General features: G+C 45.6%; 1 protein-coding gene across 3 annotated transcripts in view; it reads right to left on the reverse strand.

Moving 5' to 3' along the window:
* The window catches only part of NCK1 (NCK adaptor protein 1), a 171,580-nt gene that overhangs the window by 53,708 nt on the left and 90,050 nt on the right, over positions 1-27,822 (reverse strand). For 2 of the 3 annotated variants that reach the window (XM_038748090.1, XM_038748098.1), the window contains one exon: positions 10,260-10,503. In XM_038748090.1, the coding sequence (XP_038604018.1) occupies positions 10,260-10,503 (244 nt within the window). Of the gene's footprint in view, positions 1-787; positions 863-10,259; positions 10,504-27,822 lie in introns of those variants that run through there. The other variant, XM_038748108.1, reaches the window with a different exon arrangement.

Below are 27,822 nucleotides of genomic sequence, written 5' to 3' on the forward strand. Positions count from 1 at the left end.
CGTGGTTTATCTCAAGATCTGCAAGGGAACCCTCCACAGCCACAGAGATTAGGTTTACCGAGTGATCAAAATAAGAACCGAGTATTATTTTCCTACATAAGCCTTGATTCCTACTCAGAAACAATCCCAGGAATCCACCATTTTCTTTCAGTAAATTTGTCTCTCCTCAGTAAGAAAGCAGCCGCTTTTAGGATCCGTTCCAAAAACGTCTGCGTTCAAATAGTTGATTCCTCAGTGACACCACCCAACCACCTCAGGTTCCAACGATATCTTACTGCCTCTAGACGAAAATTATACAAACATTTGAGTGTGTTTGTAGGAGATCATTAATTTGCCATCTACAAATTTATGCCTTCTCCTTCTTTGTCTTTCCTAGGGGGAAAAAACATTAAAGTGCTTAAACACTTATCAGAGCAAACCCAAATTTACTCCTGGATCTCAAACTGCTTGCACTAGATTAAAAATGGGACGGAGAGGGAGGATTTTAAATACAACCATTGTTTCCATACTTGGCTAGGAACGGTTAACCATATTGAACACATTCAATTAAAATGCCAAATCCTTTATACACCACGTTCTCCTTTTAACATCATTATTCACCCTAAAATACTGTTTTAAAAGGATCCTGATGTTTTCTGTCAAGCCACAGCTACAAATAAAACAACTTGAAAATGAACATTTGTTTAAAACATTAAGTAACACGCAGCCCCAACGTTTCGCTTAACCTTTAAAGGGAGAGTACACAGCTTCAAACCCACAACATTAGAGCAGAAAAGGAAGGACTTACTGAAAAAATCCTTGAGGACATTTAACCAATCCATTTTGTATAGAGTCCTTGTGCTTTCTTTGTGCGTTCCACGGCTCAGGATAATTCTCAGCCAGCTTCCTGGTATGTTCCTCAACACTGAAACTCCCCACACCCAATCCATGTGACTTGGCCCACACCCAGACAATAGAAAGTTTTTCTGAGGCTTCTCCCATTCCCAAACTTTTCATCTACATAAGAACTCGTTTAACAAGTACATCCCACTTGCTACAAACTGATTTTACTATTGGGGGACGGCAGTTTGAAGGAAGGTGACCTTACTGGGAATGTGAACTTTTGCCCCGGGAGTTCAAGATCTTATTTTCAAAAACACTAAAAACTAAGTCTTTCTATCTCAACTCCTCCTCCATTTCTCCACCCTTTTTCTTTTTCCCTTCCACTGGCTCCCTCCGACCGCCACCTCAGTGGCATTCTGAACTGTTAATAACACTGGGGATTTGGGAAAGGGGAAGAAAAGAGATGAAAAGGAAAGAATAAGTGGTGGTGAGATGTCCGGTCATGCCACTGGCAATATTTTTAAATGATGGCAGGCAAATCCAGGAAGGGGCTGACTGAGGAAAGAAAGGGAAAAGCCCAAGATAGGGGATGGAGGGCCACACTGGCGATGCTTGTCTCTGGACACTGAGAGCCACGATTCTTCAGCCGGCTGAGAGACTGGCCTAGGCCTCCGTTCTGCAACGGGGAGGCTAAGAAGGAGGAAGACCAATCAATCAATCAGTCATTTTTATTGAGCACTTAATGTGTGGAGGGCACTGTACTAGGCACTTTGGAGAGCAAAACGCAACAATATAATGCACACATTCCCTGCCCACAACAGCATACAATATAGAGGGGGAGACAGACAATAATATAAACAAATAAATAATAATAATAATGGTATTTGTTAAGCACTTACTAGGTGCCAGGCACTGTACTGGGGTGAATACAAGCAAATCGGATTGGACACTGTCTCTGCCCCAAGTGGGGCTCACAGTCTCATTCCCCTTTTGTCAGATGAGGTAACTGAGGCACAGAGCAGTGAAATGACTTATCCAAGGTCACATGGCAGATAAGTGGCAGAGTTGCGATTGGATAAGTGCTTATAAATAATAATAATAATCGAGCCCACAGTAAGCGCTCAATAAATACGACTGAATGAATAAGGGCTGTGGGGCTCGGGGGGAGGTGAGTAAAGGGAGCAAGTCAGGGAGATGCAGGAGAAGAAAAAGGAAAAGAGGGATTAGTCAGGGAAGGTCTCTTGGGAGGAGATAAGGCTTTGAAGGTGGGGGAGAGTAATTGTTTGTCGGATATGAGGACGGAGGGCGTTCCGGGCCAGAGGTAGGACCTGGTCAACAGGTCGGTGGCGAGATAGACGAGATCGAGGTGCAATGAGAAGGTTAGTATTAGAGGAGCGAAGTGGGCAGGTTGGGTTGTCGTAGGAGATTAGCGAAGTGAGGTAGGAGGGGGCAGGGGGATTGATTGAGTGCTTTAAAGTCGATTGTAAAATTTTTGTTTGATGAGGAGGTGGATAGGCAACCATTGGAGGTTCTTGACTGGGGAAACCTGGCCTAAATGTTTTTGCAGAAAAATGATCAGGGCAGTAGAATGAAGTATGGACTGGAGTAGGGAAGGACAGGAGACAGGGAGGCTGATACAGTAATCAAGGTGGGATACGATGAATGCTTGGATTACTGTGGTGGCAATTTGGTTGGAGAGGAAAGGACAGGTTTTAGCGATGTTGTGAAGGTTGATTTAGTGACAAAGTGACTATGTGGGTTGAATGACAGAGAGGAGTCAAAGAAAACACCAAGGAGGAAGAAGGGAGCGGAGGCAAGGAGATGGGGTCAGAAGCTCCAACCAATGGGTGTATCAGATCGGAAGTGGGTGAGGCAGAGGAGCAGACTAGTCACAGGCACGAACTCTTGCATCACCATTTTCCTATTTAATTTCAGAAGGTTGTTCTCAATTCAGTAAGGCAGCCCTGAAATCAATCAAGGAAACTTGTTGAGTGCTTAACTCTGTGCAGAGCAGTGGGTCCTAGTGGAAAGAATACAGGTCTGGGAGCTGGGACCATGATTCCAATCCCGGCTCTTCCACCTGTCTGCTCTGTGACCTTGAGCAGTCACTTCACTTCTCTGAACCTCAGTTCCCTCACCTGCAAAATGGGGTTTCAATCCCTGTTCTTTCTCCTAGCTTGCGAGCCCCAGGTGAGACCTATCTTCTGGCTACCCCAGCGCTATTTGTTCTGACGACTTTGACACCTGTCTCCATGTTTTGTTTTGTTGTCCATCTCCCCCTTCTAGACTGTGAGCCCGTTGTTGGGTAGGGACCGTCTCTATATGTTGCCGACTTGGACTTCCCAAGTGCTTAGTAGAGTGCTCTGCATTTCATTCATTCATATTTATTGAGCGCTTACTGCGTGCAGAGCACTGTACTAAGTGCTTGGGAAGTACAAGTTGGCAACATATAGAGATGGTCCCGAGCCAACAGTGGGCTCACAGTCTAGAAGATGGGCTCACACACAGTAAGCACTCAATAAATACGATTGAATGAATGAATGAATGCAGCTCTTGGCTTATAAGTGTTTAACAAATACCACAATTATTATCATTATTGTTAGCAGTACTTGAGAGAGCACTAGAGAGCTGGTAAATCCAAACCCTACTCTCAAGGGTTTACATCTAATGGAGAAGCTTATCATCGAGTGAAATTTCAGGGCCTGCTCTCACAGTCACCTCTCACTCTTCGGAAGACTTCTTAAGTTCTGAAAAAGCCACAGCTTCACAAGGGATCTGGTACCTAGTTAAAAAAAAAAGTGCTTATCTGAGATGTAAGAATTTCTCAGCCAATTAGAGGGGTGGAACTGGGAGGAAAGAAGGGTCTGGGTAGAAGAGAGCGCAAGGGCCTTGGCCGATCAGGCCCCGGACGACACAGCCTTGGTTTCCAGGTGAACGTAGTAGCCTGAGCCCTACCCTGATCCATCAGTCAGTCAGTCAGTCAGTCCGTCAGTCAACAGTATGTCCGGAGTGGCCACGGTGTATTAGCGGATAGAGACCCACTGCGCTAAGGGCTAGGGAGAATATAATAAGTAGACGTGGTCCCGAGCTTCAAAGAACCATACAAACTAGCAGGGGAGACGGACAGAGGAAATTACAGATCCGGCAGGTGGGCTCTTAGGGTGGCAACCTCGGTGTCTGGGGGTCAGGCAGAAGCCCCCCTCCCCAAGAATGGTCCTACGCGCCTCTGTCGTCGCCCACTCCAAGCAAAAGTGGCAGCCCCCACCTCCCTCCCCTTCTTAATTGTATTTTGTAAGCCCTTACTACAGGGCAGTAGAATGAAATATGGACTGGAGTAGGGAAAGACAGGAGACAGGGAGGCTGATACAGTAATCAAGGTGGGATACGATGAATGCTTGGATTACTGTGGTAGCAATTTGGTTGGAGAGGAAAGGACAGGTTTTAGCGATGTTGTGAAGGTTGATTTAGTGACAAAGTGAGTATGTGGGTTGAATGACAGAGAGGAGTCAAAGAAAACACCAAGGAGGAAGCCCGCTGTTGGGTAGGGACCGTCTCTATATGTTGCCAATTTGTACTTCCCAAGCGCTTAGTACAGTGCTCTGCATATAGTAAGCGCTCAAAAAATACGATTGATGATGATGCCAGGCACTGCACTAAGTGCTGGGCTAGATACAGGATAATCAGGTTGGACACACTACATGTCCCACATGGGGCTCCCGGTCTTAATCCCCATTGTACACATGAGGTAACTGAGGCTCAGAGAAGTGAAATGACTTGCCCAGGGTCATACAGCGGTCAAGTGACGGAGCCGGGATTGGAATCCAGGTCCTTCTAACTCCCAGGCCGTGGTCTACCCACTAGGCCACGCTGCTTTTAGATTCACTGCTCCGCCCGGGGTCAGGTTACCACGGCAGTTGTCACTGGGGTGGTGACAGAGGAAGATTCCCGAAGATAGCAATGGCAGCCGAGGGTATTTGCTCCTCTTTCACTCCCTTTGTCTCTCTCCTCCCTGCCACCATCATCATCATCATCATCATCAATTGTATTTATTGAGCGCTTACTATGTGCAGAGTACTGTACTAAGCGCTTGGGAAGTACAAATTGGCAACACATAGAGACAGTCCCTACCCAACAGTGGGCTCACAGTCTAAAAGGGGGAGACAGAGAACAAAACCAAACATACTAACTAAATAAAATAAATAGGATAGATATGCACAAGTAAAATAAATAAATAGAGTAATAAACATGTACAACCATATATACATATATACAGGTACACCACACACATAGTATCCTCCGGCCCCACCCATTTTAGCCCTACTACCATCCCACCTAGTGACTGGCATTCTTGTCCCTTTATTCCCCCTGGGATCTTTCAAATTAATCTATCAGCCATAATTATTGAGCGCTTAGCATGTGCACAGGACAGGACGAAGCGCTTGGGATGGTAAGAGATTTGCTAGGCATGTTCTCTGACCACAAACGTGCACTATTGGACGCAGCGTGGGTCTGGGAGTGAAAAATCCATCAATCAATCAATCAATCGTATTTATTGAGCGCTTACTGTGTGCAGAGCACTGTACTAAGCGCTTGGGAAGTACGAGTTGGCAACATATAGAGACGGTCCCTACCCAACAGTGGGCTCACAGTCTAGATGACCTGGTTCTAGAACCAGGTCTGGAAAAAGACCTGGGTTCTAGTCCTGGCTCCACCACTTGTCGGCTGGGTGACCTTGGGCAAGCCACTTCACTTCTCTGGGCCTCAGTTACCTCATCTGTATAATGGGGATTGAGACAGTGAGCCCGTAACCACCCAGCACTTAGTACAGTGCCTGGCACATAGAAAGAGCTTAATAAATACCACAATTATTATTATTAAGGATCTTACAGTGTAGAGGAGACAGACTTTAACAAATTATGGATATGATTTGAACATAAGTGCTATGGGGCTGAGGGTGGGGTGGACTGGGGTTCTAATCCCGGCTCCGCCACTTGTCTGCTGTGTGATCTCGGACATGTCACTTCACTTCTCTGTGCCTCAGTTACCTCATCTGTAAAATATGGATTATAATCATAATAATAATGATGGCATTTGTTAAGCGCTTACTGTGTGCAAAGCACTGTTCTAAGGATTATGACTGTGAGCCTCATGTGGGACATGGACTGTGTCCAACCTGATTAGTTTTTATCTACGCCAACACTTAATAGAGTGCCAGGCACTTACTAAGCATTTAACAAATACCATAAAGAAGGGTAAAAAACTGATCTTCAAAATAACCTATTAATAAATACAGGAAAACGTCCTCACAGTGATAGCACATGACTTCAAATGGGGCTTCTTAGCTTCTGGAAGGCAAACATTTTCAAGGTTAATTAGGCTCAGGGTTCTTTTCCCTTCACTCCAGTCAAAATATACTTTGAGGCATTCATGAGAGGGGTTGTTTTTTTCATTTCCTCTTTTTCCAGTTTCTCAATCATTTCTCAGATGATTTTACGAAAATGGGACAGTTTATAAACATTCCTTTTCCTTCCTGTACACATCGCTAACAGTGACATCCTTCCTCCATCTGGGAAATATGCTTTATCGCTCCCAATGCCTCCCTACATATAATCTCTCTAACCTAAAGGCCAGAAACGCGTGCGTATTACCAGCTCGTCTACCCAACTCCACGGAGCAGACTCCAACCGTCTTCATCCCAACCCCAGCCCGGCCACCGACTGCGGGCCGGACACTTGGCTACTTTGTTCTCTGGAGTTTTCATCGGACAAATGGAGGACAACGTTGTATTTCTTCATAATGATATTCCCAATGGGAAGTTTGTATTCCAACCTACTTTGGCAGCTCTGTGAGAAACAACTGCTAATGTAATCTGCTGGGCAAATGATAAAACGACGGCTTAAAAGACTGTTTTCCACAAAGAAGGCACCCGATGTTCCTCTTCGTTTCAAATGGAGGGAGTGCTTTCCTGACTACGGGAGATCAAACCGGGGGGCCTAGCCTAGGCTACCCCCAGCCCCCTTTCCTGTCAGCTAGTAGGGAAAGGGCAAAGAGACAAAGGACAGAGGTTAATCCTCACCCCTCCACATTTCCTTCCTATCAGCACAGCCCAGGGGGAGGGAAAGGGAGGAGAAGGACTGAGAACTGTTGCCTCCTGCCCCCCACAAAGCCTCCTCCCCGGGCGGATCAGAAAGAGGAGGGAAAGCAGAGAAACCAAGTGGGAGAAGGAGACCCTGGGGAAACGGGAAAGCAAAGGCTGAGCTCTCTGAGAACTGACAATATCACTGAAATGCACCGTGCTGATTGTTTTTAAAAGGGCAGATTCGAAAGGGCAAACTGCCAGCTGCTCAAACGGCCCAAGTCAAAGGGCTGCATTTTTTGTAAAGGAAAATTCACCAATACCAAAAATGTGGACTAAGATGCTGTCTTTAGTTGCAGCAGAATTTGTCCGTTTCTCCAGCGCTCAGAACAGTGCCCAGCACTTAGAACTGTAAGCGCTTAACAAATACCATCATTATTATTATTATTATTATTTAAACAGGGGGCTCAATTTATACTATAAAAACCACAAGAACATCACCCATAGCTGAAGAAAAATATCAAGGATCTGAGATGACCGACCGAGAGGTATCAACAAACAGAAGCAGCGTGCGTACGTTCATCTTCATTTTGGGCAGGAAACACGTCTACCAACTCTGGTATACTGTACGCTCACACATACACTTAGTACAGTGCTCTGCACACAATAAGCGTTCAATAAATTCGACTGATTGATTGACCGCCAAGGACTGTTGCCTACTTGTACTTCCCAAGCGCTTAGTACAGTGCCCTGTCCACAGTAAGCGCTCAATAAATACGATTGATTGATTGATTGATTGATTGATTGACTAAAGATGGACTTACAGACCTTTTACTGCAATGCAATCTGGGCACCTTTCTCCCTGAGTAAAAGCCAAAATTACTTTGCTCTGTATCAAAGTGAGTACTTTTATTAGAGAAACTCAGATTTTTCTTCATGTTTGATGACGACGATTATCAAAAATATACTCCTTTCACCCCCTTTAACTTTGCCCTGTTGAGAAACCTCTGGACATTTTTTAAATCCTAATTATCTTGTGCTCTATTATAAATTTCTCCATAAAGCTTCTAAAGTGCAGTTTTTATTTTGATCTTTCTCTACTCACATACCCACCGAGGCCCTATACCATGTGTTTTCATTACGCCATTTGGAAACGGCAGGGTGGAAAAATGAGGGGGAATTCTTCCCACCCTATGCCACTGCTCTGGTATAACCGGAATCACAAGTTGGCATTCATAAAAAAGACACAGTTGTATTCACGCACATGGATCTCCGGGCCTGTCGGGGACTTCGTGTTCTTGCAACTTTACAGGATTCAGTCGAGTAAAATATGAATGACTGTCCAGGATGAAAACCATTCTGCCACAGGTGGACTTTAGAACAATAGAAGAACTGGTGATTCATTCATCCATTCAGTCGTATATAATTGAGCGCTTACTGTGTGCAGAGCACTGTACTAAGTGCTTGGGAAGTACATGAAAAGCATGTACAAGAGAACATGAGAAGCAGCGTGGCTCAGTGGAAACAGCCCGGGCTTTGGAGTCAGAGGTCATGGGTTCAAATCCTGGCTCTGCCACTTGTCAGCTGTGTGACTTTAGGCAAGTCACTTTACTTCTCTGAGCCTCCGTTACCTCATCTGTAAAATGGGGGATTCAGACTGTGAGCTTCCAACCACTTACCGCCTAACCCATTCATTCCCAATCAATCCATGGTGTTTACTGGGGCTTCCTCTGTGCAGAGCACTGTACTAAGCGCTTGGGAGAGTACAATACTACAGAGTAGACAGGCCTGATCCCTGCCCACAAAGAGAAGCAGCATGGCCCAGTGAATAGGGCAAGGGACTGGGAGACAGAAGGACCTGGGAATCCAAACGACCTGGGATCTAATCCCGGCTCCACCACTTGTCTCTTGTGTGACCTTAGGCAAGCCACTTCACTTCTCTGGGCCTCAGTTTCCTCGCTTGCAAAACAGGGATTAAACTCCTGCTCTCTCGCCCGCTTAGACTGTGAGACCCATGTGGGACATGGATTGTTTCTGACCTGGTATCTACCCCAGAGCTTGGCACACAGTAACCAATTTTTTTGTTTTTTGTTTTTTCAAACGGTATTTGTTAAGCACTTTACTAGAGAAGCAGCGTGGCGCAGTGGAAAGAGCATGGGCTTTGGAATCAGAGGTCATGGGTTCAAATCCTTGGCTCCGCCACTCGTCAGCTGTGTGACTTTGGGCAAGTCACTTAACTTTTCCGGGCCTCAGTTACCTCATCAGTGCTCTGCACATAGTAAGCGCTTAACAAATGCCATCATTATTATTATTATAAAATGGGGATTAAGACTGTGAGCCCCCCATGGGACAACCTGATCACCTTGTAATCTCCCCAGCGCTTAGAACAGTGGTTTGCACATAGTAAGCGCTTAATAAATGCCATTATTATTATTATGTGCCGGACACTGTTCTGAGTGCGGGGGAAGATAATTAGAACAGTGCTTTGCACATAGTAAGCGCTTAACAAATGCCATCATTATTATTATTACTATAAGGGTAATCGGGTTGGACACAGTCCCTGTCCCACATGGGGTTCACAGTCTTAATCCCCACTTTACAGATGAGGGAACTGAGTCCTAGAAAAGTGATATACTTGTCCAAGGTCACAGACCAGACAAGTGACGGAGGCGGAAATAGAACCCAGGTCCTTCTGACTCCCAGGGCCGGGCTCTATCCATCAATCCCGTAAGTAAGAATTGGATATCTTTTCTCCATTTTGATACTTGATCTTCAAAACTTGATTCCTTCCTTTATTCACAGTGAATCAATCACAGGTACTTACTGAGTGCTTACTGTGTGTGGAGCGCTGTATTCAGTGAAACACTATTTCACATTTCACTGTTCTGATTTCAGGGTTATATGGGAGAGTACAAGAGTACATGAGAAGCAGTGTGGTCTAATGGAAAGAGCATGGGCTTGACTGTGAGCCTGTTGTTGGGTAGTAACCGTCTCTATGTGTTGCTGACTTGTACTTCCTAAGTACAGTGCTCTGCACACAGTGAGCGCTCAGTAAATCGAGTGTATATATGTATATATGTTTGTACATATTTATTACTCTATTTTACTTGTACATATCTATTCTATTTATTTTATTTTGTTGGTATGTTTGGTTTTGTTCTCTGTCTCCCCCTTTTAGACTGTGAGCCCGCTGTTGGGTGGGGACTGTCTCTGTGTGTTGCCAACTTGTACTTCCCAAGCGCTTAGTACAGTGCTCTGCACACAGTAAGCGCTCAATAAATACGATTGATGATGATGACCTCTTTGTGATTCCGCAATGCCAAGTCTTGTCATTTTTCTAAAGGCCTAAAGGAGAACTTACCTAAGGTATCCTTCAGGTTTTTAACAATAGAAGCCTTCCGAGCACTGTTCTTCCTCTCGACATAGTTGGAAGGAACAAAGCCCGTTTTATTCATGGAGTTCCGAACCCTCCACCAGGACTTGGAATCATCCAGCAGCCACAGCCTCTCGTTCTTCTTGATGTCCAACTCTTGATCTTGTTGGGCCACGTAATCAAATTTGGCTATCACCACGATCTCTTCGGCCATCTTTAAGATGCTCTGGCACTGTGGATACAAAAGGTACACGCAACTATATCATCATCCTTTGTTTTCGAAGAAGACTCCGCCGATGGTATAGGTCGCTTAGGAGTATATGTGTTTCAGACTGACAGAGCCAATGCGGGATCCATAGTTCCAGCCACCTTGAGCAGACAATCCATCAGTGGAATTTTTTATTATTATTAGTAGTAGTAGTAGTAGTAGTAGTAGTAGTATGGTATTTGTTAAGCGCTTACTACGTGCAAAGCACTGTTCTAAGCGCTGGGGGGATACAAGGTGATCAGGTTGTCCCACGTGGGGCTCACAGTCTTAATTCCCATTTTCCGGATGAGAGAACTGAGGCACAGGGAAGTTAACTGACTTGCCCAGTTACGCAGCTGACAATTGGCGGAGCCGGAATTTGAACCCATGACCTCTGACTCCAAAGCCCGTGCTCTTTCTACTGAGCCACGATACTATGTGCCAAGCACTGCACTAAGCGCTGGGGTGGATACAAGCAAATAATAATAATAATAATGGTATTTGTTAAGCACTTGCTATGTGCAAAGCACTGTTCTTCTAAGCGCTGGGGGGAATACAAGGGGATCAGGTTGTGCCAATGTGGGGCTCACAGTCTTCATCCCCATTTTACAGATGAGGTCACTGAGGCCCAGAGAAGTGACCTGACTTGCCCAATCACCCAGCTGATACGTGGCGGAGCCGGGATTAGAACCCACGACCTCTGACTCCCAAGCCCGAGCTCTTTCTACTGAGCCACGCTGCTTCTCTTGGAACCATTTACTGAGCGCTTACTGTGTGCAGAGCACTGTACTAAGTACAATACACCAGACTTGGTAGGTAAGTACCCTGCCCACAGGGAGCTTACAGTCTAGAGGGAGAGACAGACATTAACATAAATTACATCTATATACATCATCATCATCATCATCAATCGTATTTATTGAGCGCTTACTGTGTGCAGAGCACTGGACTAAGCGCTTGGGAAGTACAAGTTGGCAACATATAGAGACAGTCCCTACCCAGCAGTGGGCTCACAGTCTAAAAGGGGGAGACAGAGAACAAAACCAAACATACTAACAAAATAAAATAAATAGAATAGATATGTACAAGTAAAATAAATAAATAAATTGAGTAATAAATATGTACAAACATATATACACATATACATAACTTTCCTACGAATTGGCAATGACTAGACGGCACTCAATAATAATAATGTTCATAAGTGGGTTGAAGATGCGGTGAATTTGGGCTACAAATCCAAGCGCAAGGGGGAACGCAGGAGGGAGCGAGGGTGTAAAGGAAATGTGGGCTTAATCTACAGTAATGGGGATTAAAACTGTGAGCCCCCCGTGGGACAATCTGATCACTTGTAACCTCCCCAGCGCTTAGAACAGTGCTTTGCACATAGTAAGCGCTTAACAAACGCCATCATCTCTGTCCTCTGACACTGCTCTTTCCACTAGGCTACACTGCTTTCCCAGAGCACTGTACTAAGCACTTGGGAGATAACAGGGCAGTAGAGTAGGCGGACACAGTCCTTGCCCAAAAGGAGATTTCCGTCTAAAGGAAGAGTTTGAGACAAAGACCCTGAGTGTTTGTCTCTCCCATCCCTGGCTACGCAAGCAGCTTGGTAACAGGACAAACAAGTGTTCTATGGCCAGAGGGCTCTGGCTCCAACACTTGTCTGCTGCGTGACCTTGGGCAAGTCACTTCAATCAAGCAGTCAATTGTATTTATTGAGCGCTTACTGTGTGCAGAGCACTGGACTAAGCGCTTGGGAAGTCCAAGTTGGCAACATATAGAGACGGTCCCTACCCAACAGCGGGCTCACAGTCTAGAAGGGGGAGACTGAGCTCCTTGTCTTCCCTCCCAAACCTTGTCCTCTCCCTGACTTTCCCATCTCTGTTGACGGCACTACCATCCTTCCCGTCTCACAAGCCCGCAACCTTGGTGTCATCCTCGACTCCGCTCTCTCATTCACCCCTCACATCCAAGCCGTCACCAAAACCTGCCGGTCTCAGCTCCGCAACCTTGCCAAGATCCGCCCTTTCCTCTCCATCCAAACCGCTACCCTGCTCATTCAAGCTCTCATCCTATCCCGTCTGGACTACTGCACTAGCCTTCTCTCTGATCTCCCATCCTCGTGTCTCTCTCCACTTCAATCCATACTTCATGCTGCTGCCCGGATTATCTTTGTCCAGAAACGCTCTGGGCATATTACTCCCCTCCTCAAAAACCTCCAATGGCTACCGATCAATCTGCGCATCAGGCAGAAACTCCTCCCCCTGGGCTTCCAGGCTGTCCATCCCCTCGCCCCCTCCTACCTCACCTCCCTTCTCTCCTTCTACTGCCCAGCCTGCACCCTCCGCTCCTCCACCACTAATCTCCTCACTGTACCTCGCTCTCACCTGTCCCGCCATCGACCCCCGGCCCACGTCATCCCCCGGGCCTGGAATGCCCTCCCTCTGCCCATCCGCCAAGCTAGCTCTCTTCCTCCCTTCAAGGCCCTGCTGAGAGCTCACCTCCTCCAGGAGGCCTTCCCAGACTGAGCCCCTTCTTTCTTCTCCCCCTCGTCCCCCTCTCCATCCCCCCGTCTTACCTCCTTCCCTTCCCCACAGCACCTGTATATATGTATATATGGTTGTACATATTTATTACTCTATTTATTTATTTATTTATTTTACTTGTACATTTCTATCCTACTTATTTTATTTTGTTGGTATGTTTGGTTCTGTTCTCTGTCTCCCCCTTTTAGACTGTGAGCCCACTGTTGGGTAGGGACTGTCTCTATGTGATGCCAATTTGTACTTCCCAAGCGCTTAGTACAGTGCTCTGCACATAGTAAGCGCTCAATAAATACGATTGATTGATTGATTGATTGAGACAGAACAAAACCAAACGTATTAACAAAATAAAATCAATAGAATAGATATGTACAAGTAGAATAAATAAATAGAGTAATAAATACGAACAAACATATATACAGGTGCTGTGGGGAAGGGAAGGAGGTAAGGCGGAGGGGGAGGAGGGGGAGAGGAAGGAGGGGGCTCAGTCTCCCTCATCTGTAAAATGGGGATTAAGACAGGGAGCCCCATGTGGGACACAGACTGTGTCCATCCTGACTAGCTGGTATCGACTCCAGCACTTAGAACAGTGTCTGGCACTTAGTAAGCACATAATATTAATAATAATAATGGGATTTGTTAAGCGCTTCCTATGTGCCAAGTACTGTTCTAAGCGCCGGGTACATACAAGGTAATCAGGTTGCCCCACATGGGGCTCACAGTCTCAAACGCCGTTTTTCAGATGAGGTCACTGAGGCACAGAGAAGTTCAGTGGGTTGCCCAAAGTCACACAGCTGACAGGTGGCGGAGCCGGGATTACGCTTTATATATGTTTTTTACGTATTTATTACTCTATTTATTTATTTATTTTACTGGTACATATTTATTCTACTTATTTTATTTTGTTAATATGTTTTGTTTTGTTCTCTGTCTCCCCCTTCTAGACTGTGAGCCCACTGTTGGGTAGGGACCGTCTCTCTATGTTGCCAACTTGTACTTCCCAAGCGCTTAGTACAGTGCTCTGCACACAGTAAGCGCTCAATAAATACGACTGATTGATTGATTGATTGATTAGAACCCATGACCTCTGACTCTTTCCACTAAGCCACGCTGCTTCCCATAACATTAAAATACGAGGGGTGGTAGAAAGAGGACTCCTCCTTCCCTTCCCTTCCCCACAGCACCTGTATATATGTATATATGTTTGTACAGATTTATTACTCTATTTATTTATTTATTTTACTTGTACCTATCTATTCTATTTATTTTATTTTGTTAGTATGTTTGGTTTGGTTCTCTGTCTCCCCCTTCTAGACTGTGAGCCCGCTGTTGGGTAGGGACTGTCTCTATATGTTGCCAGCTTGTACTACCCAAGCGCGTAGTCCAGTGCTCTGCACACAGTAAGCGCTCAATAAATATGATTGATTGATTGATTGATTGACTGCCTATATGCCTGTTTCTTCGACCACCTACACCCTAGAGTCCAAACCTCCCACGTTCAAACCATCAATCGTATTTATTGAGCGCTTACTATGTGCAGAGAACTGTACTAAGCGCTCAAACCAGAGATCAGGGAGATTCAAACAGCAGAATTTAGAGTGTCGTGAGTTGTTCTGCTCTTAGAAAGCTCTCCCTTAAACCCCCCTCTCAGCTCTGCGCTTGGAATCATCATCATCATCAATCGTATTGATTGAGCGCTTACTATGTGCAGAGCACTGTACTAAGCGCTTGGGAAGTACAAATTGGCAACATATAGAGACAGTCCCTACCCAACAGTGGGCTCACAGTCTAAAAGGGGGAGACAGAGAACAAAACCGAACATACTAACAAAATAAAATAAATAGGATAGATATGTACAAGTAAAATAAATAGAGTAATAAATACGTACAACCATATATACATATATACAGGTGCTGTGGGGAAGGGAAGGAGGTAAGATGGGGGGGATGGAGAGGGGGACGAGGGGGAGAGGAAGGAATGGTCACCCACTTTGCCCCACTCTAGTTCCGGCCCAAAATGGCATCAAAAAGGATGACTGTTACTATCACCTCCGTGAATAAATTGCAATAGCAGAAGGGCAGGCTCCCCTGTCAAAAGGGCTTAACTGCCAGCGACAGTAGGGAAGTAGTGGAAAGAGCCCAGGCCTGGAAATCAGAAGGACCTGGGTTCTAATTCCGCTCTGCCAGCTGCATGCAGAGTGACCTTGAGCGTGTCACTTCACTATTCTGTGCCCCAGTTATCCTGGTCTCCCTCCTAGTTAATCTGTGAGCCCCATGGGGGAAGCAGCGTGGCTCAGTGGAAAGAGCCCGGGCTTTGGAGTCAGAGGTTGTGGGTTTAAATCCCGGCTCCGCCACTTGTCAGCTGTGTGACCTGGGGCAAGTCACTTAACTTCTCTGGGCCTCAGTTCCCTCACCTGTAAAATGGGGATGAAGACTGGGAGCCCCATGTGGGACAATCTGATTACCTTGTATCTACCCCAACGCTTAGAACAGTGCTTGGCACATAGTAAGCGCTTAACAAATACCAACATTACCCCCCATCTTACCTCCTTCCCTTCCCCACAGCACCTGCTTATATGTATATATGTTTGTACATATTTGTTACTCTATTTATTTATTTATTTTACTTGTACATATCTATTCTATTTATTTTATTTTGTTAGTATGTTTGGTTTTGTTCTCTGTCTCCCCCTTTTAGACTGTGAGCCCGCTGTTGGGTAGGGACTGTCTCTATACGTTGCCAACTTGTACTTCCCAAGCGCTTAGTACAGTGCTCTGCACACAGTAAGCGCTCAATAAATACGATTGATGATGAAGTGGGACAGGGCCTGTGTCCAACCTAACTTTTTTTCTTTCTTTCAATCGTATTTATTGAGTGCTTACTGTGTGCAGAGCACTGTACTAAGCGCTTGGGAAGTACAAGTTGGCAACATATAGAGATGGTCCCTACCCAACCCACCACTTGGAACAGTGTTTGATACTTAATAAACACCATTAAAAAAAAAACCATACTGGAAGTGAGCCAAAAGTTTGTGCCTGACAATAGGGTTCTGCTGTCACTTGGGAGGTGTCCAGTAAATACCATCTACTGGTAGAGTAACACAGAAAATATGGAACAGATTGGGATCTGAGAGTGAAAATAATTCGCAAATTTGTTGTCGGACGATATTATTTTCATAACACCGAAGTTTAAGGAAAAATCCTATTTATGGAGTGCTTACTGTGCGCAGAGCACTGAACTAAGCACTTGGGTGGGTACAATATAATAGAGTTGGTAGACACGTTGGTCCGTCAATCGTATTTACTGAGAGCGTACTGTACTAAGCACTTGGGAGAGTACAATATAACAATATAAAGATAAATTCCCTTCCCACACGAATTTACAGTCTAGAGGAGGAGACAGAGATGAATACAGATGAATGACAGATATATACATAAATGCTGTGGGGATGAGTAAAGGGAGCAAGTAAAGGCCACGTTCCCTGTTGACAGTCTAGATCACGATTAAAACGCATGTTAAAGTGTTATCTCCAGCCTGCATTTATTGTTTGGTTCCTCTTTTCATAGCTCTTTCCTTTTTCAGTATCATTCTAAGTTACCTTAAACTATAAACTCCTTCAGAGTAGGAAATGAGTCTTTAATCCTTATGTACGTATTTTAATTAATTAATGATGTGCTGAGCATCACACAGGCCCTCGATAAGTACCAATTAACTGGGACCCACGAGATATATTTATGAGTTTTGTGTCCTCTTACCATTTTCCTCCATATAAAACTCCACCTTCCTGCCTTCCTATTAGTTGTTTTCTCTGGTCCCATTCCCTCTCTCCAATCCCTTTCTCAATTCACCCACCTTTCTCTTGCTTCCTCCCCCCTTAATGTTCCCTTCACTCCATCTTCTCTTATTTCAATTAATAATAATAATAATGTTGGCATTTGTTAAGCACTTACTATGTGCAAAGCACTGTTCTAAGCGCTGGGGGGATACAAAGTGATCAGGTAGTCCCACGTGGGGCTCACAGTCTTAATCCCATTTTACAGATGAGGTAACTGAGGCTCAGAGAAGTTAAGTGACTTGCCCAAGGTCACACAGCTGACATGTGGCGGAGCGGGATTCGAACCCATGACCTCTGACTCCAAAGCCTGTGCTCTTTCCACTGAGCAATGCTGCTTCTCTAATCAATCAATTAATGGTATTTATTGACTATTTACTGTGTGGAAAGCACTGCACTACGGCAGTTGGGAAAGTACCGCAGAATTGATAGACATGATCCCTGCCCACAAGGAGCTTACAGTCTACTGGGGAGACAGACATTAGAATCAATTACAGTGGGGGAAAATAGTGGAGTGGAAGGATAATAATAATAATGGTATTTGTTCATTCATTCAATCAGTCGTCATTTATTGAGCACTTACTGTGTGCAGGGCACTGTACTAAGCACTTGGAAAGTACAATAAGGCAATAAAGAGAGACAATCCCTACACACAACGGGCTAAGCGCCTATGATGTGCCAAACACTGTTCTAAGCACTGGAAAGGTACAAGGTAATTGGGTCGAACACAGTTTCTGTCCCACATAAGACTCACGGTCTAAATCCTCATTTTACAGATGAGGGGCCTGAGGTACAGAGACGTGCCAGTGGCTTACCTAAAGTCACCCAGCAGACAAGTGGCAGAGGCAGGATTAGAACCCATAACCTGTATATATGTTTGTACATATTTATTACTCTATTTATTTATTTCTTTATTTTACTTGTACATATCTATTCTATTTATTTTATTTTGTTAGTATGTTTGGTTTTGTTCTCTGTCTCCCCCTTTTAGAGTGTGAGCCCACTGTTGGGTAGGGACTGTCTCTATATGTTGCCAACTTGTACTTCCCAAGCGCTTAGTCCAGTGCTCTGCACACAGTAAGCGCTCAATAAATACGATTGATTGATTGATTGATAACCTTCTGACTCTCTGGCCCATGTTTAATCCATCTCATAGATGCTGTGGGGCTGGGGTGAGTTTAAGGGGAACAGTCAAGTGCATAGGCGATACAGGGCGGAGAGAGGTTTGGGGCACATGAGGTCTTAGTCAGGGAAGGTTTCTTGTGGGAGATGTGATTGTTAGGAGGGTTTTGAAGGTGGGATCTCTCATCCTATCCCGACTGGATTACTGCATCAGCCTCCTCTCCGATCTCCCGTCCTCGTGTCTCTCCCCACTTCAATCCATACTTCACGCTGCTGCCCGGATCGTCTTTGTGCAGAAACACTCTGGGCATGTTACTCCCCTCCTCAAAAATCTCCAGTGGCTACCAATCAACCTACGCATCAGGCAAAAACTCCTCACTCTCGGCTTCAAGGCTGTCCATCAATCACCTCGCGCCCTCCTACCTCACCTCCCTTCTGTCCTTCTCCAGCCCAGCCCGCACCCTCCGCTCCTCTGCCGCTAATCACCTCACCGTTAGGCCTCGTTCTCGCCCGTCCCACCGTCGACCCCCGGCCCACGTCCTCCCCCTGGCCCGGAATGCCCTCCCTCTGCCCATCCGCCAAGCTAGCTCTCTTCCTCCCTTCAAGGCCCTACTGAGAGCTCACCTCCTCCAGGAGGCCTTCCCACACTGAGCCCCCCTCCTTCCTCCCCCCCCCCACCTTACCTCCTTCCCCTCCCCACAGCACCTGTATATATGTATATGTTCGTACGTATTTATTACTCTATTTATTTTACTTGTACATTTTTATTCTATTTATTCTATCTGGTTTATATGTTTTGTTTTGTTGTCTGTCTCCCCCTTCTAGACTGTGAGCCCGCTATTGGGTAGTGACCGTCTCTATATGTTGCAAACTTGTACTTCTCAAGCGCTTTGTACAGTGCTGTGCACACAGTAAGCACTCAATAAATACGATTGAATGAATGAATGAATGAATACTTCCCAAGCGAATAGTGGCCTGACGATTACGAAGGAGGAGAGAGTTAAGACCGACAGAGGGTGGGAAGAAGATAGAAAAGATCAAGGTACAGACAAGAAGCTGGCGTTGGAAGAGTGAATTCTCCCCACCTCCTTTTCATCTTCCCATTCACATTTACCACCTCAACTTCCTCCATGTCCTCTTTTTTTTTGATGACATTTATTAAGCGCTTACTATGTGCAAAGCACTGTTCTAAGCGCTGGGGAGGTTACACGGTGATCAGGTTGTCCCATGGGAGGCTCACAGTCTTCATCCCCATTTTCCAGATGAGGTAACTGGGGCCCAGAGAAGTGAAGTGACTTGCCCAAAGTCACACAGCTGACAAGTGGTGGAGCCGGAATTTGAACCCATGACCTCGGACTCCAAAGCCCGTGCTCTTTTCACTGAGCCACGCTGCTTCTCTTGCGGTTTGTAGTCTCTTTCTCTACCTCCGTCTGCTCATTTGTCCCTCTTTTTAACTCCTACCATCTCAGTTTTTAATGGTGTTTGTTGGGCGGCCGGACACTGCGCTAAGCGCTGGTGCAGATTCAAACTGATCAGATCGGACACCGTCCCCGCCCCACTTGGGACTCACAGCCTTATTCCCCATTTTACAGATGAGGTAACTGAGACACAGAGGAAGTGAAATGACTAGACTGTGAGCCCACTGTTGGGTAGGGACTGTCTCTATATGTTGCCAACTTGTACTTCCCAAGCGCTTAGTACAGTGCTCTGCACACAGTAAGCGCTCAATAAATACGATTGATTGATTGATTGACTGACTTCCCCAAGGTCATGCAGCAGACAAGTGGTGGAGCCAGTAGAACAGCGTGGCTCAGTGGAAAGAGCCTGGGCTTTGGAGTCAAAGGTCATGGGTTCGAATCCCAGCTCCGGCACTTGTCTGCTGTGTGACCTTGGGCAAGTCACTTAACTTCTCTGAGCCTCGGTTACCTCATCTGTAAAATGGGGATTAAGACTGTGAGCCCCACATGGGACAACCTGATCACCTTGTATACCCCCAGCGCTTAGAACAGTGCTTTGCACATAGCAAGTGCTTAACAAATGCCATTATTATTATAGCGAGAAGCAGCGTGGCTCAGTGGAAAGAGCCCGGGCTTTGGAATCAGAGGTCATGGGTTCGAATCCCAGCTCCGCCACACGTCTGCTGTGTGACCTTGGGCAAGTCACTTAACTTCTCTGAGCCTCAGTTACCTCATCTGTAAAATGGGGATTAAGACTGTGAACCCCACATGGGACAACCTGGTCACTTTGTATCCCCCCCAGCGCTTAGAACAGCGCTTTGCACATAGTAAGCGCTTAACAAATCATCATCATTATCAATCGTATTTATTGAGCGCTTACTGTGTGCAGAGCACGGTACTAAGCGCTTGGGAAGTACAAATTGGCAACATATAGAGACAGTCCCTACCCAACAGTGGGCTCACAGTCTAAAAGGGGGAGGCAGAGAACAAAACCAAACATACTAACAAAATAAAATAAATAGAATAGATATGTACAAGTAAAATGCCAACATTATTATAGAACCTGGTCCTTTCTCATCTCCCTTCTTACTATGCACTGCTGAAATAAATAATGTTCAGGGCCACGGCACAAAAACAAAGGCAAGAGAGGATATCACTGAAATCTACAAAATCATAAAGGGGGTGGACAGGGCGACCACAGAATTGTTCACTAAAGCCCACAACACTCACATGAAAGGGGATTTACTGAAGCTTTGAAGGCGATAAATTCAAAATCAATCAATCAATCAATCAATCGTATTTATTGAGCGCTTACTATGTGCAGAGCACCGTACTAAGCGCTTGGGAAATTCAAAACAAACAAAAGGAAACACACCTTCGAATGGCAGACAGTAAGCATATGGAATTCATCACAGGAAGTTGGGCAGACAGAACATATTGGCAGGTTCAGGGGAATATCGGTTAAATGCTTTAAGTAATAATTCAGAGTCAGCTACTACAGGGAAAATTGAAACTACGGAGAAGGAAAAGCAGAAGAGAAGATGTAGAGAAGACGAACAGGGTTGCCTAGTGGAAAGAGCAAGAGGCTGGGAGTCAGAGGACCTGGGATTCATCCCGGCTCCGCCATTTGCCTGCTGTGTGACACTGGGAAATCCACTTTCCTTCTCTGGGCCTCAATTTCCTCAACTGTCAGGTGAGAATTCAATAACAGCTCCGGATCCTACTTTGACTGTCCACCCCATGTGACTTGCCCAAGGTCACACGGTAGAGATTCATTCATTCAATCGCATTTATTGAGTCCTTACTGTGTGCAGAGCACTGTACTAAGCGCTTGGGAAGTACAAGCAGAGATATGGTGGTGCAGGGATTAGAACCCAAGTCCCTGTGACTCCTAAACACTGGGGAAGCAGCGTGAAAGAGCACGGGCTTTGGAGTCAGAGGTCATGGGTTCAAATCCCGGCTCCGCCACTTGCCCCAGCGCTTGGGCAAGTCACTTAACTTCTCTGGGCCTCAGTTCCCTCATCTGTAAAATGGGGATGAAGACTGGGAGCCCCACGTGGGACAATCTGATTACCTTGTATCTACCCCAGCGATTAGAACAGTGCTTGGCACATAGTAAGCGCTTAACAAATACCAACATTATTATTATTATTATTATTATTATTATTATTAAACCCGTGCTCCATCCACTGGGCTACGCTGCTTCTCGAATCCTGATTCAACAACTGCATCGGCTTCCTCACTGGCCTCCCCTTCTCCAGTCCATTCTGTCCTCTGCTGCTTGGACTACTGGTCTAAAATGTCATTCTTGTACATATCTATTCTATTTATTTTATTTTGTTAGCATGTTTGGTTTTGTTCTCTGTCTCCCCCTTTTAGACTGTGAGCCCACTGTTGGGTAGGGACTGTCTCTATATGTTGCCAATTTGTACTTCCCAAGCGCTTAGTACAGTGCTCTGCATATAGTAAGCGCTGAATAAATACGATTGATGATGATGATTCTCCGTACATCTCCCCACTCCTCTACAACCTCATAGGGTTATCCGTTCCTCTCCACTCTGCACCAAAGACAAACTTCTGGCCATTAGCTTGAAGGTCTCCCACTTCTCCTTTCCCACTACCCCCTATCTTGCACTCCTAATTCCTGGCCTACAAATGTCTCCCTGTGCCTTATTAACAAATGTCTCACTATGCCTTATTCTCATCTCTCCTGCTGCCAACCTAAGATTCCCTCCTGCCCTCTCGCTTCAAATCTGCCATCCGTCTGCTGTGTGACATTCAGCAAATCACTTCACTTCTCTGGGCCTCAGTGACCTCATTTGCAAAACGGGGATTATGACTGTGAGCCCCATGTAGGATAGAGACCGTGTCCAACCTGATGAGCTGATATCTACCCCAGCGCTTAGACAGTACCAGGCACATAGTAAGCACTTAACAAATACCATAAAAAAAATCCCACAGACCACAGCTCTCCTCATCTTCAGAGCTCTTCTGACATCAGTTCTCCAAGGGGCCTTCCCCTATTAGTTTCTGATCACCTCATTTACTAAACCCAACTGCCACTTCAGCATTTCTGGGCTACTTAAGCATTTGTAAACTCATCCCCTCCCACCCAATATATATATGCATATACAGAGAGAGATCTACATATCTCTCTCCATAACTGGATGGCCCTCTCGCTGTAGAGTGTAAAATATATATATACATAGAAAGAGAGAGTGAGAGAGAGAGAGAGAGAGAGAAGGAGAGAGTAGGGCTTTTCCCTTCAAAGCCCTACTGAGAGCTCACCTCCTCCAGGAGGCCTTCCCAGACTGAGCCCCCTCCTTTCTCTCCCCCTCCTTCCCCTCCCCATCCCCCCCGCCTTACCTCCTTCACCTCCCCACAGCACCTGTATATATGTATATAGTTTGTAGGTATTTATTACTCTATTTATTTTACTTGTACTGCTGCCCGGATTGTCTTTGTCCAGAAACGCTCTGGGCATGTTACTGCCCTCCTCAAAAATCTCCAGTGGCTACCAATCAATCTGCGCATCAGGCAGAAACTCCTCCCCCTGGGCTTCCAGGCTGTCCATCCCCTCGCCCCCTCCTACCTCACCTCCCTTCTGTCCTTCTCCAGCCCACCCCGCACCCTCTACTCCTCTGCCGCCACTCACCTCCTCACCGTACCTCATTCTCAGCTGTCTCACCGTCGACCCCCGGCCCACGTCATCCCCCTGGCCTGGAATGCCCTCCCTCTGCCCATCCGCCAAGCTAACTCTCTTCCTCCTTTCAAAGCCCTACTGAGAGCTCACCTCCTCCAGGAGGCCTTCCCACACTGAGCCCCCTCCTTCCTCTCCCCCTCCTCCCCCCTCCATCCCCCCGTCTTACCTCCTTCCCTTCCCCACAGCGCCTGTATATATGTATATGTTTGTACATATTTATTACTCTATTTATTTATTTATTTTACTTGTACCTATCTATTCTATTTTATTTTGTTAATATGTTTGATTTTGTTCTCTGTCTCCCCCTTCTAGACTGTGAGCCCACTGTTGGGTAGGGACCGTCTCTATATGTTGCCAACTTGTACTTCCCAACGCTTAGTACAGTGCTCTGCACACAGTAAGCGCTCAATAAATACGATCGATTGTTGATTGATATTTACTCTATTTTATTTTGTTAATATGTTTTGTTTTGTTGTCTGTCTCCCCCTTCTAGACCGCGAGCCCACTGTTGGGTAGGGACCGTCTCTATATGTTGCCAACTTGTACTTCCCAAGTGCTTAGTACAGTGCTCTGCACACAGTAAGTGCTCAATAAATACAACTGAATGAATGAAGAGAGAGAGAGAGGGAGAAAGAGGGAGAGAGAGAGAGAATCTAGTTAATTGAGAAGAGAAGGAGTGTGGCTTAGTGGAAAGAGCCTGGGCTTGGGAGTCAGAGGTCATGGGTTCTAATCCCGACTCTGCCACTTGTCACCTGTGTGGCTTTGGGCAAGTCACTTAGCTTCTCTGTGCCTCAGTTATCTCACCTGTAAAATGGGGATTAAGACTGAAAGCCCCATTTGGGACAATCTGCTTACCTTGTATCTACCCCAGCACTTAGAAAGTGCTTGGCACACAGTAAGTGCTTAACAAATGCCATAATTGTTGTTATTATTATTAAGCACTTACATACATATCCCTCTTTCTTTCTTCCTCCTTCTCTCTGTTAATGATTTCTCTGCCACCTCCCCTAATAGATCAGAGGTAATTGGGATGAGGAATCATTGCCTCCTAATTCTTTTGCACTCTCCCAGTGCTCTGTCCCACTGATCAAATGACTTCTAGACTGTGAGCCCACTGTTGGGTAGGGACCGTCTCTATATGTTGCCAACTTGTGCTTCCCAAGCGCTTAATACAGTGCTCTGCACACAGTAAGCGCTCAATAAATACGACTGAATGAAATGACTGGGATGGAGACCGGCAAAATCCCGTGGCAAGTCTTGCCTGCTTGGGGATCATGAAGGAAACCTCGGCAGCGTGCCCATGCCTCGCAGATCTCTTGCCACCCCCGCCCCCGAAGAGGGGGTGAGCTTGGCTGCGGGCAAGAAGCCAACGTGACGGTGGCCACCGGTGACTCAGTTTTATCGACATAGGAGATTTCTAGAGAAGCTGTTTGGCCTGGGAGTCAGAAGGACCTTAGGCAAGTCACTTCCCTACGCCACTGTGCCTCAGTTACCTCATCTGAAAAATGAGGATTGGGACTGTAAACCCATGTGGGACTTTGTCCAACCTTGCATCTACCCATGGCTCAGTGGAAAGAGCATGGGCTTTGGGGTCAGGGGTTCGAATCCCGGCTCTGCCGATTGTCAGCTGTGTGCCTTTGGGCAGGTCACTTCACTTCTCTGGGCCTCAGTTCCCTCATCTGGAAAATGGGGATTAATAATAATAATAATAATGGCATTTGTTAAGCACTTACTATGTGCCAAGCACTGTTCTAAGCACTGGCGGGGAATAACAAGGTGATCAGGTTGTCCCACGTGGGGCTCAGTCTTCATCCCCACTTTACAGATGAGGGAACTGAGGCCCGGAGAAGTGAAATGACTTGCCCAAAGTCACACAGCTAAGTGGTGGAGCTGGGATTTGAACCCATGACCTCTAACATCCAAGCCCGGGCTCTTTCCACTGATCCACGCTGCTTTTCTAAAACTGTGAGCCCCCCGTGGGACAACCTCATCTCCTTGTAACATCCTCAGGGCTTAGAACAGTGCTTTGCACTTAGTAAGCGCTTAATAAATGCCATTTAATTATTACTACTTATTATTATTACCCCATCGCTTAGTACAGTAAGCCCCATTTGGGACAGGGACTGTGTCCAACCTGATTAGCTGGTATCTATCGCAGTGTTCAGTACAGTACCTGTCACATAGTAAGGGCTTAAATACCATAAACCAACAAAAAAACTCTAGAAAACCCGTGTTCTACCTTAATGGAATTTGGCTATCATTTCCAATGCTGGTTTTATTTACATAGTAAGCATTTAACAATACCACATTTTGACTTTGAGTGACTTTTAAAATTTCTATACAACCAAGGCTTATGCCAATCAATCAATCAATCAATCGTATTTATTGAGCGCTTACTGTGTGCAGAGCACTGTACTAAGCGCTTGGGAAGTACAAGTTGGCAACATATAGAGACAGTCCCTACCCAACAGTGGGCTCACAGTCTAAAAGGGGGAGACAGAGAACAAAACCAAACATACTAACAAAATAAAATAAATAGAATAGATATGTACAAGTAAAATAAATAAATAGAGTGATAAATATGTACAAACATATATTCAGGTGCTGTGGGGAAGGGAAGGAGGCAAGATGGGGGGAATGGAGAGGGGGACGAGGGGGAGAGGAAGGAAGGGGCTCAAGGGGCCAATACGATAGTTTTCCAAAGTCTATTTGAAATGTTGGGGAAAAACATCTGTAATGACATGATTTCGGATAACTAAAGACCAACTTCTCCTGTTGATTTTTGCAAGACAAAAACGTTCCATCTTTCGGGAGAATGTTATAAACTCCAGGACTTGTGTATTTAGCTACTTAAGTACACAGCAGTCACGAGATCAGTCAAATCAGATTTTCCTATACTAAGAGCCAAACTCCGTCTGTGGCCAATGCCTAGTTCTTCTGAGAGAGGCCGGGAAGCAGGGTGGCCTAATGGAAAGAGCACGGGGCTGGGGGTCAAAGGACCTGGGTTCTAATCCAAGTCTGCTGTGTGACCCCGGGCAAGTCACTTCACTTCTCCGGGCCTCCTTTTCCTCAATTGTAAAATGGGGATTAAATACCTGTTCTCCCTCCTACTTAGACTGCAAGCCCATGCGGACAGGGACTGTGTCCGACCTAATCAACTTGTCCCTACCCCAGCACGTTATTTCACACCCAATAAGCCCTTAACAAATACCTAAAAAAAACAAAACCAAAAAAAAAACCTGATTTTTCCCTACAGATAAATGCATCTACGCTAAACCAAGCTCTCCCGGAAGATGCTAAGTCTCTGCAATATTTGATGCCTTATGAAGTCTCTCATACAACAAAACCGTGGAGGTGCGAGGAGCAAAACAATTCAGTGCCATTCATTCAATCGTATTTATTGAGCGCTTATATGTGCAAAGCACAGTGCTAAGCCCTTGGGAGAGTGCAACAATTGCCGGTGCACATCTGCATCTTCAAACAACAAGCCGTAACAAGGGCGCGTGTTGACAGCTGGCTAAGTAAGAGAAAATATTAATTGCAGAGGCACAAGGCCAAATGATCTCACTCCCACAAACAAATCTGTTACCAGGAAGTACAGGCAATCTCACCCTATTAACCGCTTCCAAATCTTTTGCTAAGTGTTTTTCAGCGGCGTGAAAAAAGCGTGGCCTCGTGGAAAGAGGATGGGCCTGGGATTCAGAGGGCCTGGGTTCCAATGCCGGCTCCGCCACGTCTGCTGTGTGACTTTGGGCAAGTCACTTAACTTCTCTGTGCCTCAGTTACCTCATCTATAAAATGGGGATTAAGGCTGTGAGCCCCATGTGGGACACGGACTACCTCCAACCTGATTACCTTGTATCTGCCCCAGTGCTTAGTACAGTGCCTGGCACAGACTACTAAAGAAAAAATAAATAACCCACCTAAGGTGGCTGCAATTTTATAAAACATTATGACATCTGCTGCATCAGTACAAACCTGAAAGTCACCCTTAAAAATTGGGTCCCTTAATTTCTCATAGTGAGTTATTTTGCCAAATTGTTTATTACCAGAAATGGAAAGCAACGTCAAGAATCAACTAGGAACTCTTCCCAAGGTTTCTACTTCTTTCCTTCTCAAATCTAATTCACGTTTAATTTGGAGTAACATTCCCTTGCCTCCACTGAATGGGGAAATGATACCAATGCTCGGTCTTCTTCTGAAGGTAAGAATTTGTCTTCCAACATGGAAAAATGTTTTACTCGTTGTCTTACTGTGCAAGGTACAGTGACCGGCTGTTCTCCATCTCAACCGAGAACAGAGGCAAAAGATTTACATTGTAGCCAAGAGGATTTAAGCTAAATATAATGAAGCACTCATGGCTAAAGGAACTGTGAAAGACCTGAAGAGACTTCTGTGCCATTATAATAATAATAATAATAATAATAATAATAATAATAATAATAATGGCATTTATTAAGCGCTTACTATGTGCAAATCACTGTTCTAAGCGCTGGGGGAAACAAGGTGATCAGGTTGTCCCACGTGGGGCTCACAGTCTTAATCCCATTTTACAGATGAGGTACCTGAGGCACCTCAGGGAATGTGAGAGATCAAGGGAGCCAAAGTCCGCACAAGCTCTTCTACAGCCCATTAGAGCCAATG

Source organism: Tachyglossus aculeatus, chromosome 1 (assembly GCF_015852505.1).
Source record: "Tachyglossus aculeatus isolate mTacAcu1 chromosome 1, mTacAcu1.pri, whole genome shotgun sequence".
NCBI classification, from domain to species: Eukaryota; Metazoa; Chordata; class Mammalia; order Monotremata; family Tachyglossidae; genus Tachyglossus; species Tachyglossus aculeatus.